General features: G+C 56.2%; 1 protein-coding gene across 1 annotated transcript; it reads left to right on the top strand.

Moving 5' to 3' along the window:
• The first annotated feature begins 8,839 nt into the window (after nt 1-8,839).
• Nucleotides 8,840-13,935, top strand: LOC120317790 (epiplakin-like). Its single transcript, XM_039364658.1, has 2 exons — nt 8,840-9,150; nt 11,163-13,935. The coding sequence occupies exon 2, from the start codon at nt 11,232-11,234 to the stop codon at nt 13,875-13,877; it is 2,646 nt and encodes an 881-aa protein (XP_039220592.1). The 5' UTR covers nt 8,840-9,150; nt 11,163-11,231; the 3' UTR covers nt 13,878-13,935.
• The last annotated feature ends 4,188 nt before the right edge of the window (nt 13,936-18,123 follow it).

Below are 18,123 nucleotides of genomic sequence, written 5' to 3' on the forward strand. Positions count from 1 at the left end.
GAGAGACAACAACTGGGGAGTTTGTTGAGAAAGAAGAGAAGGAAGAAATGGAATGGTGGACTTTGCTATTTGTTTTGCTTGTCTTTTCCTAATTTTTGTTTGCTTGGTTACAAACAGTTTGACGTTTGCCAATGTGCTGACACAAACGGAACGCAAGTACAGAAGCCAGACTAGGCTGAGCATTAACAAAGGAGCTGGATGAGTGGGGGGGGGAGCAGCAGGGGGGCACCTGGCTAACAACCCAGCCCAGAATTCTCTGGGAACTCACCAAAGTTCACCTCCTGTCAAAATGGATTGGGGGGAGGGGCGGCACGTCTGGAACCGAAGGGATTCCAGAGGGGTGAAGGCTGTAAGCCACGTTCTCTCTCTGAACACCAGCGGCTCAAGTGATACAGCTGAAATATTTTACCGTATAGATCTGCAAGATTGTTTGTACCAGCAGTAGCAATGCTACAGGAAAAATACAACACAGAGGAGATACAAGATAAATATTTTGATAACATAGATAATCCTTGGTTTATGACAGCAATTGAAACATAGTCATAGACAACATCACAGGAATGCAACACTTAACAACAGCATTTCCAACAGCCCTGGTTGCCAATGTTAAGACCTTATAAGTCATCAAGTGAGGACCTCACACGCCCCTGACTTCCGACTTCCTGCCAGCTTCTCCACTGACTTTGCTTGTGGGAAGCCAGCTGAGAATGTCAGAAATCACAATCCTCTGGCTGCAAAAGTTGCTGTGATGTTGTAACCCTGTGTCAAGGGCCAGGCGCCCAGATGGCCATTGCATGGCCGGCCACAGGGAAGGCTGGAGAGCTCCAAGGACCGGCTGCAACTACTACTCATTCAGCGGTCATAAGTTTGAACAGTCACTGAACAAGTGTTCATTAAATTAAACATTTTTCAGCAGGAACAAATAAACTGAAAGGGGTCACAATTCCATTTAAAGCTCACTTATATTTTTTAAATTGAACAAACAATGGGCAGGCAGGCCTGGAGGTTATTCTCTGAATTGGGGTCAGAAACAATGAATTAATAAAACGTGGCATGCCAAATCTGATATCGCAAAGGGTCGATAGAAATTTAGAGCAAAGTGAATATTTTCAAAGTATTTGTTATATAAACTCTTATTTATTATGTTATCTCTATTCAAATGGTCCCCCGCATGTCATTCAAATGACACTGGTGCTGCTTGAGAAGAGGCTCCATCCGGGGGTCAAACGCTCCAGTAACCCAAATTAAGCCCACGGCCATTGATCCAAGCAGGCTGTGCCGCATGGTTACTTCTCAAAGAGCAAGTTCCATAATCGTGCCCTCCACTGCCCGCAGCACTCCAGCTGATCAACTCTACATTAATTTTCAACCAATGAGCTACTTTTATCTCACTGTTTTAATTTGTTTTTAAAGAAAATTATATGAAGCAAGCATCAGTAACAACACAAGATGAAACTAATTTTAAAAATACATCAAACAAGCCCACATCTCAGTAGGAGGTAAATAATTACTTAGCAGAACTGCAGTTGTCTGAATGGTTCACTCAGGCTACACTTTTCAGGAAATCAGAAATAGTTGACGTTTCTGAAAGTTTGAAAAATGAAAAATCACATGGTTCAGATGTGTTTTCTGGAGATTTCTATAAAGATTTTTAGCCATCTTAATTTTGGGACATATTAATTTTATTAATATGTAGTTGACTGCAACAGGATCTGGAAACCTTGAGAATTCCCCAAAAGCTGCTTCAGATGGGCCCATTTCATCACTTCATGTATTTTGGACCACAGCTTAGATACTAAACAATTAGCTAATCATCTTAAATTAAATCTCAATAAATGTATATTTCTAGATAAGTCCAGATTCATTCCAAAAAGAAACAAATAGCTTGCTGAGTAAATAACTGAATATAGTATTATGTTTGTAATAAGCAATTTAAGTGTTTTCTGCAAAAAAAAATGTCCATTATTCTCAGAAAAGCAGATCAAGTAATATAAACTTGCAAGAGCACAAAATAAAAACATATAATTATGTTTCTTCAGAATTTCTGCTTTTATGAGATCCTAAATAGAGATTCCTCTGATACTCTCCTTTCTTTCACTTATACAAGCGTTAGCTCTATTGTAATAGAGTAGACAAATAATCACCTTCGCAGAGGAGACTCTAAGAGCTCCATAGCAGTTACTGAATTCATTTGCTGATGGTACTGTACTTATTTTGTCAAGTTCAATACATTTGGCCAAGTAAATCAGCGTATTAAATTTATTTGCAGAAGATACAATACTTACCCTTTAAATCGACACAGTCAACTTAGTATGTTAAAAAATACTTTTAAAAGTCCCTTATAGCAGCAGGCCTATTAATCACTTAAAAATAATTGAACCAAGCTGGGAGGAAGCAGAAGGGGAGCCCCCACAGTCCCCTAATGAAAGCCCTGCTTGCATCCAGGGAAACTGCATTTCAGAACAGAGGCCTGGGAGGGGCATTACTACCCTCACCTTCACCCTCACCACCCTGGGCTACAGAGGCAAAGCCTCCCCTGGGCCTGGGATCAAAGATGGCAACCCCCGCTAGGCTGCTCTCCTAGCTCAGTTGGGGGAACTTTCCCAGAGGTCTCTGTTCAGCTCCGACCCCGGGGCTCAGTCAGCCCCTCTGAGCCAAATGCCACCTTTGGCATTGCTCTGGGGAGTAACAGAATTGGAAGGGACCTTGGAGGTCTTCTAGTCCAACCCCCTGTTCAGGCAGGAAACCAGAGACCATTCCAGAGATGGTTGACCAATCTCTTCTTAAACGAGGAGAGGTACTCCTCGCTGGAAACAGGGAGAAGCAGGCGACCTCTGGCGATGACCAGAATGCAGGAGCAGGGTCCCCACAGCTGATTCTCAGAAGGGGTTCTGGGGTTCAAGCACTTTGCACACGCTCAGGAATGCCTAGCAGAACCTGATAAGGGGAGCCTGGTAACATCCGAGGAGCTTCGGTGGGCAACATGGGGAAGGTCCGACCCTAAGGTTAGCTAGCCCAGAACCCCCCGCCTCCTGCTCTCCCTGTGAAACTGAACACTAAACCCCATCATCCACAACCAGCACCCAGCAGGGAGTCACGGAAGTCGGAGAGCGCCGGGGACTACCAGCAGGCGGCGGCCGAAGCTCAGCGCCGCCTCCGCCCTCCGCCGTACCCGGTCTGGAAGGAGGGTTGCGCTGGGGCCGAGGCGCGGCTGGGGAGTCCTCCGGCCACCCCAAACGCCACGCACGGCCCGAGGGGGAGGGCCTGGGGCGGGTCGCCTCCACTCCGCTCCGCTCGCCCGCGGCTCTGCCCGTCCCCGGCCCGGAGCTCGGCGCCCTCCGTCGCCGGGGACCCCCGCCGGCCAGCGCCACAATAAAGGAGGCCCCCGAGCGAAGGAGGGCGGGAGAAGGGGCGCGGGTTGAGGTGCCCGGTGGGACCTGCCAGAGTAACGGCGGAGCCCCGGAGCAGCCCCCTGCCGCCTGCCCGGAAACTCCCGGCGGCCGCAGAGAACGCGCTTTCCGCCGGGTCCGCGAGGCTCCGGTCCCGGCGCTGCATTCCAGGAGGGAGCGGCCGGCCAGGTGGGTTGCAGGAGGCGCCGCCTGAGCAGCTCCAAGGCGGCAACGATCCTTGCTGGTCCGGAAGATCCAGCGGGGCCCTGAAGAACGGGGGCCGCTCGTCGCCTCCGGGGCAAGTCCAAGTCTGGCAGCCGGAGAAGAGGCTGGGCCTCCGCCCGGTGCACGATTGGCTTAGAAGAGCCCAAAAGGAGAAGAGGCTGGGCCTCCGCCCGGTGCACGATTGGCTTAGAAGAGCCCAAAAGGACTCCGGGGAATTCTCAGCAGCCCCGGGGAGGGGGACCAATGGGCATTGCTCCTTCTAGGTGGTTCTATGGGCGTTATTTAGTCTTGGGGTTTCATAAAGCTCCATGCTGGACTTCCACTACTGCACTGCAGGAGGGTGCAAGGATGACCTTGAGGTCACCAGGACGGCCTCTGCCACTTTCCAGACCCCTGGCATTTCTCAAGGCCTGGGGGTCTTGAGCTTGTATATTGCCCAGAGCGGCTTAGCTTGGGGGGCTGGGGCTGGAGAGAGAGGGCAGCCGCAACAACAACATCCCGGGGGTGATGGGGAGAGAGGGTGGGAGTCTGGGTCAGACCCTCCTGGGGAAAGCAGTGGACATCTGGAAGGGATTTGGCCTTCTTCCCAAGCAGGTAGCACCCTCAGTGCTAGAAGGGTTTGCTCCCTATTCGCATGCCAGCGGCCTCTGCCCCTGCCTTGGGCTAGTGCTGTATAGGTAGTCCTCGTGTCACAACCAGTTGTTGGGCAACTGTTCCAAATTACGACAATGGTGACAATCAGAGGCCTCAACCTCTTTTTTTGTGACATGCTCTCATTGTGGATGAGGGGGGCTGACCTGGCATGGTAACCGGGAGCTCGCCTGGGGCTGGAATACTGCACAGGTAGCTTTGGGTGACGAAGGCAACCTGGAACTTCCCTGGCTAAGCGACGGAAAGTGCCCTGTCCCCCAAGAGCTCTGCTTAGCAGTGGCAATTCCAGCAGTCTTGGTTGCTGTCTGAATCCAAGAACACCTGGGTCCTGTAAATTAGAGCATAGAGTAATACAATGACAGAGCTGGAAGCGACCTCAGAGGTCTTCTAGTCTGACCCTCTGCTCAAGCAGGAGACCTAAACCATTCCAGACAAGGGGCTGTCCGGTCTCTTTCTGAAAGCCTCCACTGATGGAGCACCCACAACTTCTGGAGGCAACTTCCGTTCCACTGGGCGATTGCTCTCGCCTGCAGGGCCATTAAGCCGTGGTGGCCCAGTGGTTAGAAGACAGTACTGCAGGCTAATTCTGCAGGCAGTTTGATTCACCGGCTCAGGGCTGACTCAGCCTTCCATCCTTCTGAGGTCGGTAAAATGAGGACCCAGATTGTTGGGGCCCATATATGCTGACTCTGTAAACTGCTTAGAGAAGCCCTGTGAAGTGGTATATAAGTCTAAGTGCTATTGTTATTAAGGGGAAGAGGTGGGAGTCCCAGGCAAGGAGCACAGGGGGATGCGTTGGTGATGTGGTGGTGGTGAGGGGCTGCTGCAGGCAAGTGGTACAGAGCACAGGGAGATGCATGCGTGCCGTGGAGGGGTGAGTGCCCTGGGCTGATGTTAGGGAGCATGGACGGGCTGGCAGGGTCCCCTGTGGGCCTTAGGGAGCGTGACCTGGCAAGAGTTGTAGGCAGGCTGGCAAGGGCCTCCGGTGGGTACTGGGGAGCATGGCTAGGCGGGGGCATGTGCTCCAGGCTGACGTGTGCTCTGGAGTGTGGGCAGGCAGGGGGTGCTGCCCTGGGACCGCACACTCGACAGTGGGACTCTTTGGAAGGAAGCCACGGGGGGGGGGGCAGACAGCCCACTTCCCTGCTGACACCCCGATGACTTTGCTTGTGGGAAGCTGGCATGGAAGGTTGAGATGGGGGAGGGGAAACACAACTGTGACTTGCTGCGACTTTGCAATTGCAGGCCGAACCCTTGAGCCCCTGGATTGCAGTCGTGACTGCAGGGATGCTGCAACAGCTGCACTTTTGTGGACTAGTCATACGTCCCCTTCATTCCGCATCATCGTAATTTTGAACAGTCACCAAACAATAGGTCATAACAAGAGGACTACCTGTGGAACACTAGAGGGGGTCGGACTTGATGACCTCCAAGGTCCCTTCCAACATCATCATCATTATTATTATCACTACTACTACTACTACTACTACTAGACACAAGCCCAAGGCAGGGGCAGGGCACTCATGTGTAAAAAGGGAGCAAACCTCACTGCCTTTTAGCACTGATGATGTTATCTGGTTGGGTCACGAAATGTCTGCCAGAACAAAACAGGTTCTTGAGGTGGGTTGGGCTGACAGAGAGGGACAGGTCCGAGGTCACCCATCTCCAGAGGTTTCTAGGTCAGTACCGTAACCATTATACCAACTGGTCCTTTTGGCCAAGTGACAGGCAAAATAATTGGCTCTACTTGGAGTTGAATGTTGAGTAGGCGGGTCCTCTCGGGACAAGTGAAGCATGGACTTGTCTGGGGTGAGCTTGAACTTGCAGTTTTTGTGGGAGTGAACAGGTTCCTTATATTGATTGAAGCAGCCACCAGGTGCTCAGATCCCTCTTGGTTGGTCAAAGCTTCTTGGGAGGTGACACATGGACCTGTATGGCAATAATGTCTTCTCTGAAGGAGATAGTGGCTTCTCTTGCCGTGGAGGAGGTGCTGTTATGTCCCTTCTCAGGAGTCCATTGCCAGCTGCCCAGCAGCTTTGGACCATCTCCCCAGTGGGTCTCCAATCTTTCCTTTCAACGTTGGTTAGAAGATGGCCGGGTTGCAGCCCTTGAGGGCCAGAGGAAGTGGAGGGCCTGGCCTGGAGGCAAGGAAGCAATGGGGTACCACAAATCTCTGTCTTAGGCCCAGGACTCTTCAGTATCTCCATAAATGGCATAAATGAGGGAATAGAAGGGGAACATATCAAATTTGCAGATGACACACAACTGGCAGGAATAGCCAACATCCCAGAAGACAAGCTCAGGATCCAAAAAGATCTTGACACATTGAACAATGGACCCTATCCAACAAAATGATATTTAATGTGGAGAAAAGGTTTTACAACTGGGCAGGAAAAACCAAATGTACAAGTACAGATTAGGCAAAACCTGGCTCAAAAACAGTAACTGTGAGAGGGACCTTGGAGTCCTAGTGGACGATCATTTAAACATGAGCTAGCCGTGTGCGGCACCAGCCAAAAAAAGCTAATACAATCCTTGGTTCTATAAACAGGGGCAAAGAATCAAAATCACGTGAAGTATTAGTACCTCTTTATAAAGCCTTAGTACGGCCACACCTGGAATACCTGCATCCAGTTTTGGTCACCCCATTACAAAAAAGATGTTGAGACTTTGGAAGAAGTGCAGAGAAGAGCAACTAAGATGATTAAAGGCCTAGAGACTAAAAGATATGAAGAATGGTTGCAAGGATTTGGGTTTGGCCAGTCTAGAGAAAAGAAAGACCAGGGGGGACATAATAGCAGTCTTCCAATATTTGAGGGCCTGCCTCAATGGGGGTCAACCTGTTCTCCAAAGCACCTGAAGGCAGGACAAGAAGCAAGGGATGGAAACTCATTGAGAGAAGCAACCTGGAACTAAGGAGAAACTTCCTTACAGTGAGGACAATTAACCAGTGGAACAACTTTGCCTTCAGACGTTGTGGGTGCTCCATCACTGGAGGTTTTTAAGAAGAGACTGGACAGCCACTTATCTGTAATGATATAGCGTCTCCTGCTTGAGCAGGGGGCTGGACTAGAAGACCTCCAAGACATCCTTCCAGCTCTATTCTGATTCTGATTCCAGTCAGGCTGAGGCAGAGCACGGAAAGGATGTTTGTTGGACTTCCGGATGATTGCAGGTGGATCTGGAATGGGAACGTGGTGGTGTCCTTGATGGCTTTTTATACCATTGATCACGGCATCGTTCCCGACGGACCATGAGTGGAAAGCCTGGCCTTATAATGGGTCTCCTCATGTGTCTGGAGCTGGTTCCAGGCAGGCGGATGGGGAAGAGGCTGAGCCTCCAGCTTAAGCACTCTCGCTCCTCCTTCTCGACCTGTACATTAAGTGTCTGGGTGAGATCATCCATTGACCCATGATATATCGGGCCCTAATTGACTAAGGGCCTAGGGGCCTAGAGACGGTTGCAGGCTGGATGGAGAGGAGCAGGCAACAAGGGCCTAGGGCTGGACCTCCCTCCCCCTCCTCATCCCCCAAGCTGGCCTTGGAGAAAGGAGTAGAACCACAGAAGCAGAGCGCCTCTTATCTCCCCTCCCCCCCCCCCCCCCCCCCGCCACCGGCCGCTGGCTCAGAAGGATGCCACATCCCCCAGTGTGGAAAGCCAAGGAGATAGGCTGAGGCAGGCTGGCCCCGTTCCCATCCCAGGCCTGCCTCCACAAGGGCAGCCGATGCTTTCTTGGGGCAACATCTGGGCCTGGAGCCATGGACCTTGACAGGTCAAGACAAGCCCTTTCTCCAGAGACACTTGAGGTTGCAGAGCTTCCATCTTCCAAGGATTCCCCCCCCCCCCCAGGAAGGGAAATTTGGGCACTGGACAAAATTATCCAATGATGCCAGGAGCAGTGATGACTGCTGGGGGGGGGGCAGGAACCACCATTTCCTTCAAGGCAGGCAAAACCATCCTTCCCAACAAAAACACATACACAAACACACTGGCTACATGTCATTTCCCTGGAGACCTTGAAATGGCAGAAAACTGCCACTCAAACAGCCTATCTACTTCCTCAGGAGGAACTGGATCAAATTCAGCCCAGATGGCCTCCGCAAGACAGTACAACTTTCACCTTCCTCTCGGCTCTGCCTGGTGGACTTGTTGGGGGCTGGGATTGTGCTGGCAGGGAGGACTGGCTGCTCCCCCCTCCCTTTGCTCTGCGGCCTTGGGCATCTGGAGCTGACCACCGTCTCCTCAAAAAGGCAAATCAGGGCACATCTCCTTTGGCTTGAGGAAGGAGGGGGTGGACTGACCGTGGAACCTTCCCCCCCCAATCAAGAGGGCAGCTGGGTCTGTGTCCCTGTGCGTCCCTCGGGATGTCCCAGGCTGAGCATCCAAAGAACCGCCTGGTTTGGCTTATTTGCCAAACCCCCAGACTACTTTCCCTCCCCACCCAGCCTCCCCCCGGGGGGCAGCGAGGCGAGGAGAAAGGCCGAGGGGACGGCTGATCCCCGCCCGCCCCCCCCCTTTCGGTGGCCGATCGCGCGGCCTTCTCCCCTCGCCCCGCAGAGGGAGGGAGGCAGGCAGGCAGGCAGGCGGGGATGAGCTCCGAGTTGCCTGGACCTCGCGGGCTGCCAGCCCGGCCCCAGAAACTCCAGCTTCCCTGCAGCCGCGGACCTCGGCCGGGCCAACACCCCGCTCTCCCCAGCGAGGAGGGAGGGCCGCGGGAAGAGGGTTCGGCACGTGACCTCCGGACCGGCGCTGCGTCGCCCCGGGGCTGGGATGGGGCGCGCTTTTAAAGCCAGGCCGGGACGCCCGAGCAGGGAGCCGTCGTGCCGCCGTCGGAGCAGAAGCAGAGCCGAGACCGTCGCCCGGAGCCTCGTAGCAGCCTTTGCAAGTAAGGCGGGGAGGGGGCGCTCGCTCGGGGATCCCCTCCTTCCCCTCGTCCGGTCCCAGCCCCGGGGAGCAGAGGCTGCCGGGGTCGCGCTTGCCGGGTGGGGCGAGAGCGGAGGGGCCACTTGAGACGGAGGTGTTGGGGACGTCCCCGGCTGCCTTTCCGCCAGAGGTCAGTCCCGGGCGCCGCCCGGCCAGGCTTGGGACCACAAGCCTCTCGGCGCGGAGTGTAACGCGCGCCGGGAAAGGCGGGCTGCTTTTCCGAACTGGCGGCGACGGAGGCGGCGCTCCGAGGAGAAGGTCCCTCAGCCAGGCAGAGCCCCGGGTCCCTACAGACCCTTCCCACGGGAGGGGGGTAACTCTGAGGGGGGGTCGCGGCCAGGCTGGCCGGCCCCTCCTGACAGCTCTGCAGGGGCTGCCTCGGTCTCCTGGGAAGGCGGCGGGCTGCTGCGGCCAGGAGAAGCCTCTGGAGAGCCGGGCCCTGCTCCGCCCCCACCCCACCAGGTCAAGAAGCGCCTGAGCTGCCCCGCTGCACTCCGGTGTGTCACTTCCTCTGATGGGTCGGGCCGCCTCTGCCCCAGGACTCGGCACCTGCTCGGCCGGCCTCAACGAGTGGCAATTAGGGCTGCAACCTGGAATCCGGGTGCCTCACCGCCCTCCGGGGTATCCCGCTCCTCGGCCTGCTTCCCCAAAATAATTGTCCGGGGTTCAGCCACAACAACCGTCGCCGCCAGCAGGGAAGCGCTCCGCGTCATTCCAGGGCTGTGGTTCAGCCGCCCTCGTGTGGCCGGTTGCTGGGTGGAGCAACCGGCCCGAGGCCGGAGAGCTGGCGCTTCCCCCAAACGTGGGTGAAGGACCGTCCAAAACAGGGCACCGGATGGGCTAAGCCAGGGTCACCTCCCAAGGCAGTTGGTCCAGGAGCCCCCCCCCCAATCAGCACAGTGCAGCTGAAGCCCAAGGGTGGCTCTTGTGCTGCCGCCTCCCTCATGGGCAGTGCCCCTCCCAAGAGACAGAATGGGGATGAGGTTGAGGAAAAGGACCCCACCCCCAACCCCCAAGAAAGAGAGAGGACAGGGCTGCTGCTCCTGCTTGCTGGTGGTGCTATCCTTGGCTTCTTTGTGTGTGTGTGTGTGTGTGTGTGTGTGTGTGTACACACACACGCAAACACAGACCTCAGTGATTTGAAATGGCCTCCGTGGAGCACTCTGTAGCCTGCTTTCAGGGCAGCTGTTCCTCACGTGCGCCAAGTGCGCCAATTATCCGCCTTGAGAAATGAGCTCAGAGGGGAGCCAGCCTGAGCACCACCGGGTGCCCAAGGGGGCAAGTCATGCCCTACAAGGCAGCAATTAGAGCAGGGACCAGAAGTGAGCTGGCAGCATCTGGGGCTTGTCTGGCCCTGCCGGCCGCAGCACAAACACCTTCTCGGCCGGGAGCAAAAGGGGGGTGGGGTGGATGCCTGGCCTCCCACTCAGCTTCCTGCCTGGCTGGGCTGAGCCCTCTTGCCAAGGGGCCCTTTGCCCAGCTGACCTTTTGCTGGAGCACCTGCCGCGGCCAGGAGCTGCTGAGCAGCCACCCTCCGACTGGCATGGCTGGGGTATGCAGGGCAGGCTGGGTCACCCCACAGAGCCCCCCAAACGCAGTGGGAGGGGCTGGGAGCCGGTTGGAAAAGCCCCATTGGCCGAGGGCTGGAGCTGGGGCATTATGTCCGTATTTCCCAAGGCAGCTGTCCATGTCCAGGGTGGTCTTGCTCTGGCCATGCTCCAGGGGTGGCCCTTGTGCCTGCTGCCCTGGGGCTGAGAAGTCCTTCGCTTTGGGCCACGTAGCGCAAAAGGCTGGGGGGGGGATCTGTGGCCAGAAACCGTGCCAGGTGGGGGGTGGCCTTTTGGCTGACCCTCTGGGTGAAGGACTTGCCTGCTGGTGGCCAGGCTGGCCTGGTGAGGCTACCCAAAGGGGGGGGGGCTGAGCTGCCTGTGGCCTGCCCTTGACCAAGCCCGTTGGCCTTTTCTCTCCCTACAGAACCATCTGCCACCTCCTGCCCTCGCCCATCGCCAGAGACAGCGTGATATCTCCATCCAGGTCCAAGTGATGCCAGGAGACAAGCGCTCTACCATGGAGTGTCCAGAGGGTGCACCTATTATGCAAGTTCGTGAAGAAGCCCATTGGCCCTTCCCTAGCCTGATGGATCCCGGGGAGGATCAGGTCATCGCGGGCATCCTCAAGGAGCCTGGCCGGGAGAAGCTGAGCATCCGGCAGGCCCTGCACAGAGGCCTCCTCACGCACGGAACGGGCCTGGCCCTGCTGGAGCACCAGGCCGCCTCTGGCTACATCGTGGACTGTGCCAAGAACCGGCTACTCTCGGTGAGAGATGCCAGGAATGCGGGTCTGCTGGATCGGGACCACTTCAACACGCTCTTGATTGCTGAGAAAGCCGTGACCGGTTACACGGATCCCTTCTCGGGAAACAAAATCTCCCTCTTCCAGGCCATGAGGAAAGGCCTCCTGATCAAGGACCACGGCATCCGCCTGCTGGAGGCCCAGGTGGCCACGGGGGGACTCATCCACCCTATGCACAGCCACCGCCTCCCCGTGGAGGTGGCTTACAAGTGGGGGTACCTGGATGCAGAGATTTTCCACCTGATCTCCAACCCCTCCAATCACACCAAGAGGTGCTTCGACCCCAACGCCCGCGAGAACCTCACCTACCTGCAGCTCTTGCCCCGCTGCATCCTGGACTCAGAGACTGGGCTGCTGATGTTCCAGGTGATGGACAAGGGGTGCGTCCACCTGGAGGAGAACGCGCGGAAGTCCCTGAAGTCTGCCACCACGAAGGTCCAGGTTGGGATTTTCCAAGGCCAGGAAGTATCCTTGTGGGACCTCCTCTTCTCTAGATACATCCTTCAGAATAAGCGGAAGGAGCTGCTGAAGCAGTTCAAATCTGGCTCCATAACCCTTCAAGAGATGACGCAGGTGCTCACCTCCATCATTGACGAGGTGGAGGCCAAAAGCAAGTCAAAGCCCATCCAGATGATGCTTTTGGGCGAGAGAGACCGAAGCTGGTGCAGCTCTGAGAGGGAGATCATAGAAAAGATCCTGAAGTCCAGGGTGCTCATGATGCCAGCTGGGGAGTTCTCTGGACACAAGATCTCTGTGTGGGATCTCCTCCATTCCAAGTACATCCCTAAAGGGAAGAGGAAGGAACTCCTAAAGCTGTTTGCGACCGGCGTTCTCACGGTTGACCAGATGGAAGTGGTGGTTACCGCCATAGTGGCCAAAGTGGAGGAAGAGAAGGCCAAAGTGTTGAGTGCCGGCCAGGAGGACGAGAGGGGGTGTGAGTCCCAGGAGACCCAAGCACAGCAATCCTTAAAGCTGATCCAGATCCCAGTAACCACTGGCCAATTCAAAGGGCAAAACATGTCTGTGCTGGATCTTCTCTTCTCTAAGTATTTTTCCCGTGAGAAAAGGCAGGAGCTGCTGGAGCTCTACGGGTCAGGGGTACTGAGCCCTAAGCAGATGGTGGAAGCAGTGAGGAGCACCCTGGAGAAAGTAGAGGCCAGTAGGAAGAGGTTCATGGTAAAGATTAAGGGTCGGAGCCAGCAAGCCTTGAGAAGCAAGGAGGTCGTGGCAGCTTCAAGCTCCTCCACCTCCCAGCCAGCCGATGACTTGCTGAAGGCCAAGATGGTCATCATCCCTGCCGGAGAGCTCCGGGGGCAGCAGATGTCTGTGTGGGACCTTCTCTCCTCTCAGTACATCACGAGAGACAAAGGGGAGGAGCTGCTGAGGAAGTACAGGGAAGGGGCCTTCACCGTGCAGGAGATGGCCTCCATGCTCACCATCCTGGCTTCGCTGCACGACCTCTTCTCGACTCTGGAGAAAACAGATCCCAGAACTGGCGCAAAGGCCTCATCCCAGGGCTCCCTTTGTCCTCCCACCATATCGTTTGAGGGGGAAGGAGAGGAAGAAGAGGAGGAGGAGGAGGAGGAGGAAGATGATGAGGATGACGAGGATGGTGGCGATGAGGACCAGAAGAAGAAGGACAAGGTCTTGAAATCGAGAATGGTGGAGGTTCCTGTGGGGGAATTCGCCGGGCAGAAGGTCTCTCTCTGGAACTTACTTCACTCCAAGTACTTCCCAGAGAAGAAGAGGAAGGAAGTCCTGAAGCTGTACAGGATTGGAATTCTCTCAGCTGACCAAATGGAAACCATCGTCCTGACGGTCGTAACCAAACTTTGTGAAGAAAAGGCTAAAGAAGACCGGCATGGAAGCAGCCCTCCTTGTCACAGCCTGAAAGAAGCCGGGGTGGCTGAGGTCTCCGTCGAGACGCTCAGGGAGAGAACCGTGGAAAATCTAACCTTTGAGTTTCCCGTTGGGGAGTTCCAAGGCCGGAGGGTGACGGTGTGGGACCTGCTCTTCTCTAACTATGTCTCGGAGGCCAAGCGGCAGGAGCTCCTGACCAAGTACGCCAGGGGGGCGCTGAACAACCAGGACCTGCTGGCTGCCCTCACCGCCCTCATCACGGAGGTCCACAGCCAGAAGAACATGCTCAACCTCCCTCCGCTCTTCCCCTTGCTGCCCCGGGAGGCTTCGTACATGATTTTTGGCCCCCCCAGGGCCTCCATGCAAGACCTCCTGTGTCCTCAGGAGCAAGAAGCCCAGAACAATGGAAAGGTGACCTACAGTGAGGTCACCATGACCACCACCGTGGTTCAAGGGGCTGAGCAAAAGCCAGAATAGGCCTTGGGCAGATTATAGTTTTACTCCCAATGCTGGGGAGGGGATGTGGGGGCAGGACACTGACAAGCAGCCCTGAAGGGAAAATGCTTGGGTGGGGAGGGTCTGCTGGAGGGTATACCGGGGGAGGAGGGGGAGGTTCTTCTGGGGTCTTAGAGAGGGGCGGTGGATCCAAGCAACCAGTGGGAGGCTAAGCCAGAGGCTGGTTTGTGCCATGGGTTCGGCTAGGCTGAAAGGGGCTGGACCATCTATCTTTAGGGAACTGGGGCATCATCTTTGCATATCATGTTAAGCCATCGTGGTGTTCGTTTGGGCACCACACATTATGGGAACGAGGCAGGTGCTTTGGTGACCGGGGCGGAGGCTTTCGTGGGGCCCGTATCTGCCCCTGGGTGGAAGAGCCTGACGAGGGTGGTGGCGGTGACGGTGGTGATGGGCCTTATATCTTTGCCCGAGTCCCTTTGGCAGGAATCCCTCCCCTGGCAGCCTTCCCTTCACCTTGGCTGGGGCTGGCAAGGAGGGACGCCTGTTTCTCGGATCAGTCAGCCTCAGCTCAGTCCTGTGCCTGCAGGTCAAGCATTCTCCTCCCTGAGATGCTCCCAAAGATTTTTCCAAGACCGCACTGGGCTGGGACCCCCATCCCTCCTGGCCACTCCAGGTCCCCAGGTGGAGGATCAGCCTGACCTCTGCTAATTGGCCAGGGGTCTGCCAGGGGCGAGGGAGACCTTAGCCTGCTCCTGTGGGGACACTGCTGTCCTGATGCCATGGGGAGGGTCCTGCCAGGGCCAGGAACTGCCCTGCTGGCAAGAGGCGACCTGCCCGGCACCCTGTGCACTCTCTCTCTCTCTCTCTCTCTCTCTCTCTCTCTCTCTCTCTCTCTCTCTCTCTCTCTCTCTCATCACCTGCTGCTTCTCTGCCTGGTTCTGGGACCCTCCCCCCCCCGGGCCAGTCTGGGCTTCTGCTGCACCTTCTGTGGAGAGGCCACTGGTCTCACCTTCCAGCTGTGGCTGGTAGTCACTTGCCCTGGCCAACGCAATACAGCCCTCGGCCTTCTGGGTGGGGGGGAATGAGGCTGGGGCACTGGCCAGACTTGCAAGCGCTTTGTGCATTTCCATTTGTGAGACCAGAATGAAATCGGCCGATGGGCAACTCCCCCAGCATCCCATCAAGCCCCTGTGTGTGGTGGGCTGCACTCAGGTCAGCTGTCCAGGGACAAAGCCACGCAGGGGGGACCAGGCGCTCGCTCACTGTACTTTGGCCAAGAGCTGGGGGGGGGGAGCTGCAGATGTGGCTGGAGAGCAGCAGTGGGGGAAGGAGGGGAAGCAGAGGTGCTGCAATGGGGCTGTGGCGTGAGTGCAGGGACTGGGGGGGGGGCCTCAGGTGCTTCTTGCCTTGTGAAACAATCTGTTTAGTTTTGCTCTCTGCCAATAAAAAGTGGATGTGGATAACCCAATGGCAACTTCCTCTTTCCAAGAATCTGGCCGACGTCGCCCTGCCTGGCTGGTCACCGTCCCTCCTGTCCGCGAATCAAGGGTCAGTTTCTCCCAGGCGGAGGGATGCAGAGAGAGCAGCCCGTGGCTGGGGCTCTCCAGAAGAGCCGCCCTGCTTTCTCAGCCACCCAGTCTTTGACCCTCTCCTGGGGAATGTGGCTGGGCCTCCCAGAGCTCAGCTAAATCCTCCTGAGGGGACTGCAGCCTCCTCCGAGTCACCCCGTGTGGCCCAGGGAGAGGTGCCTCTTGAGCGCTGCAATCCTCCAGCCCTGGATGTCACCCCAGGCTGGCAGCAGCCGCTCCCCAACTTCCCTTCTGATAAGCCCCCCCACCTCTGATGCAAGCAGAGGCTTTCCTGCAGGGCCTCCGGCAGCAGTTGGGGGGGCCGTGCAATCCCCCCCCCCCCGCAGCAGTTGGAGCGGGCTGTGCAATCCACCCCTCTTAACCACCTTCCTGCCTATTTCTGCTGAAAATCACCAACCCTCAGGAGAAGGGAGGGGGTTGGGAGCCGGGGGGGGGGGAACCATCCCAGAAATGTAAGTTAGCTTAGGGTTCGTGAGGAGTTTCTTTATGGGGGGGAAGGTCAGCAGCAAGAACTGGGCGCAGCAAGAAACTGACTAGCAGCCCCAGAGGATGCTTAGGCCAGGCAGGAGGCCAGTCCCTCTCCCTAAAAGGAAGGACGGGGACGTCCAAGGGGGGGGTGCGATTCTTGAGGGCGGCCTCGCTGAAGCTTGGGGACCACTGCGGCTTCCTGGATGCTTCCCGGCCACAGCCCAGGAATTCCTGGGTGGTCCCCCACCCAGCTGCAATTAGAGCAGCAAAACAAGGAAACGAGGAAAGAGGTGGGGCTGGCCCACATCAAAGGCCCCAGAGCATGCAGGGCAGAGGTGATATTTCCAGAAAAGTGGCACACCCAGAGAGTGGCTCTTCCGCAGGTGCAGCACCCCTTAATGCTGCCCGACTTGCTCTTCGCCTGCCGACAGAGTGAGCTCACCCCCAGCAGGAGGGAGCTGGAGGGGGCGAGGGAGGGAGGGAGGGGGGAGGGGTTCCATGGAAGGGCAGAATAGGAAGGGAGCCTGCTTTGGGGGCCGATCAAGAGGGGGGAGGAGGGTTAAAGATCAGCCAGGCCCCCCAGGTAGCAGTCTGGTACGGGGCTGGAGAGGGGCCCGCTACCAGCCCCAGCCTGGATCCTGCCCACCATGCAGCAGCGCCAATGGGCCAGACCGTGGTCAAATGTCCACGGAGATTCTCCGTCCTCCAGGTCATGGTTGTCCCAAAGATGCTTTTTTCCTGGAGGCAGCTGGACTTTCTTGGGTTTCTTTTGAAGATGTTTCACTTCTCATCCAAGATGTTTCGCTTCTTGGATGAGAAGCCAAACATCTTCAGAAGAAACCCAACAAAGTCCAGCTGCCTCCAGAAAAAAAGCACCTTTGGGACAGAGCGTGGTCAAGGAGCCCAGGCCTCCCATCAGCCTCACTGATGCTTACCTCCCCCCTCGCCCCCCTTGTACGGGCTGCCTATCTCAGTGCAATTTCTTGAACGCTGCAGTGAAGGAGGCCCCGCCCTCCCTCCGCTCAGGAGGAGTCTAGGCGAATCTTTTCTAAGAGGAGAGCTAGTCTATGGAAGCTTCTGCCAATCTGAATAAAATGGGAGATTCAGAAAAGGAGCTACCAAACTCCTCCGGGGTTTTAGCCACCACAGATTAATCCGTTACCCACAAAGGTGTTGGACGGCAGGGCTGGGCCCAGTTGGGTTCAACTTTATCCTCAGCCACAGAAACTCGGCCTATCTTGCAGGGTGCTTGTTGTGTGAAAGAACAACCTTCTTCAGCTCCTGAATAGAAGAAGGGATGGGAAGGTCAAGAAAGAGGTCATCTTCAGAAGCCCTGGGCCCAGGTGGGCCGCCCGGGGCACCTGCCATACCGTCCCTTGACCACACAGCATCCAGACAGCCTCCTCATATTTCTTGCTCAATCCTCCAGCTTGGTCAGCCTGAAAGCAGCAGCCTGTCCTGGGATTTCTCTGGTCAGCTGACCCTCCCAGGCTGCTCCTCCCACACATTCAGCCAGAGAGAGAGAGAGAGAGAGCGAGAGAGAGAGAGAGAGAGAGAGAGAGAGAGAGAGAGAGAGAGAGAGAGAGAGAGAGAGATGGGCTTCCACTGTCTTAATTTCCACCCTGAGCCTCTGCCCCCCCCCCACTCCCCATGGCTCTTTGCAGCCCATGTCAGCTCTTCTCTTCTCTTCTGTTGAACCCACCGCCTCTTCTCCGGAGTGAGGTTCCTCCACCCCCCTCGGATCTGGAAGGCCCCCACCTGCTAGTGCTTTGAACCGCGTTGTTTTCATTTCTTTCCATCCAGATGGTAGTCCTGCCATCTCTGCCCGATTTTGTTCATGGTTGCTTTTATTGCCATGTTTAAATCATTTGTGAAGAATGCCTAAAGAGTCCGGCGGCAAGTCCAAATTAAAATAATGCCAATGCTAATAACGATAATGCGATCGGGGAAAAGACCGGCTGGTGGATTCGGGGTCAGCGCGCCCGGACCAGCTTCGCGGCCAGCAGCAGAAGCGACCCCCGAGCGCCCGTAGCGCGCTGCCTGCGGATTTTCTGGCCGGCCGGGCGGCTTCAAAGGCTCCCCGACGTTCGTCTGGCAGGCAGCTCGCCCCACGCGGGATTCGCAGAAAGGCGGGGGGGGGGAATAGCTGAGCCGCCCCCGCTCCACCCTCCCCCCCATCTCCCGGCTGCGAAAGAAATGGACGCTGC

The sequence above is a fragment of the Crotalus tigris genome, unplaced genomic scaffold (assembly GCF_016545835.1).
Source record: "Crotalus tigris isolate CLP2741 ecotype Arizona unplaced genomic scaffold, ASM1654583v1 scf7180000019818.546109, whole genome shotgun sequence".
Lineage (NCBI taxonomy): Eukaryota > Metazoa > Chordata > Lepidosauria > Squamata > Viperidae > Crotalus > Crotalus tigris.

Excerpts from the sequence above, each read along its gene's own strand:
- LOC120317790 (XM_039364658.1), top strand. The coding sequence starts at position 11,232 with ATGCCAGGAGACAAGCGCTCTACCATGGAGTGTCCAGAGGGTGCACCT.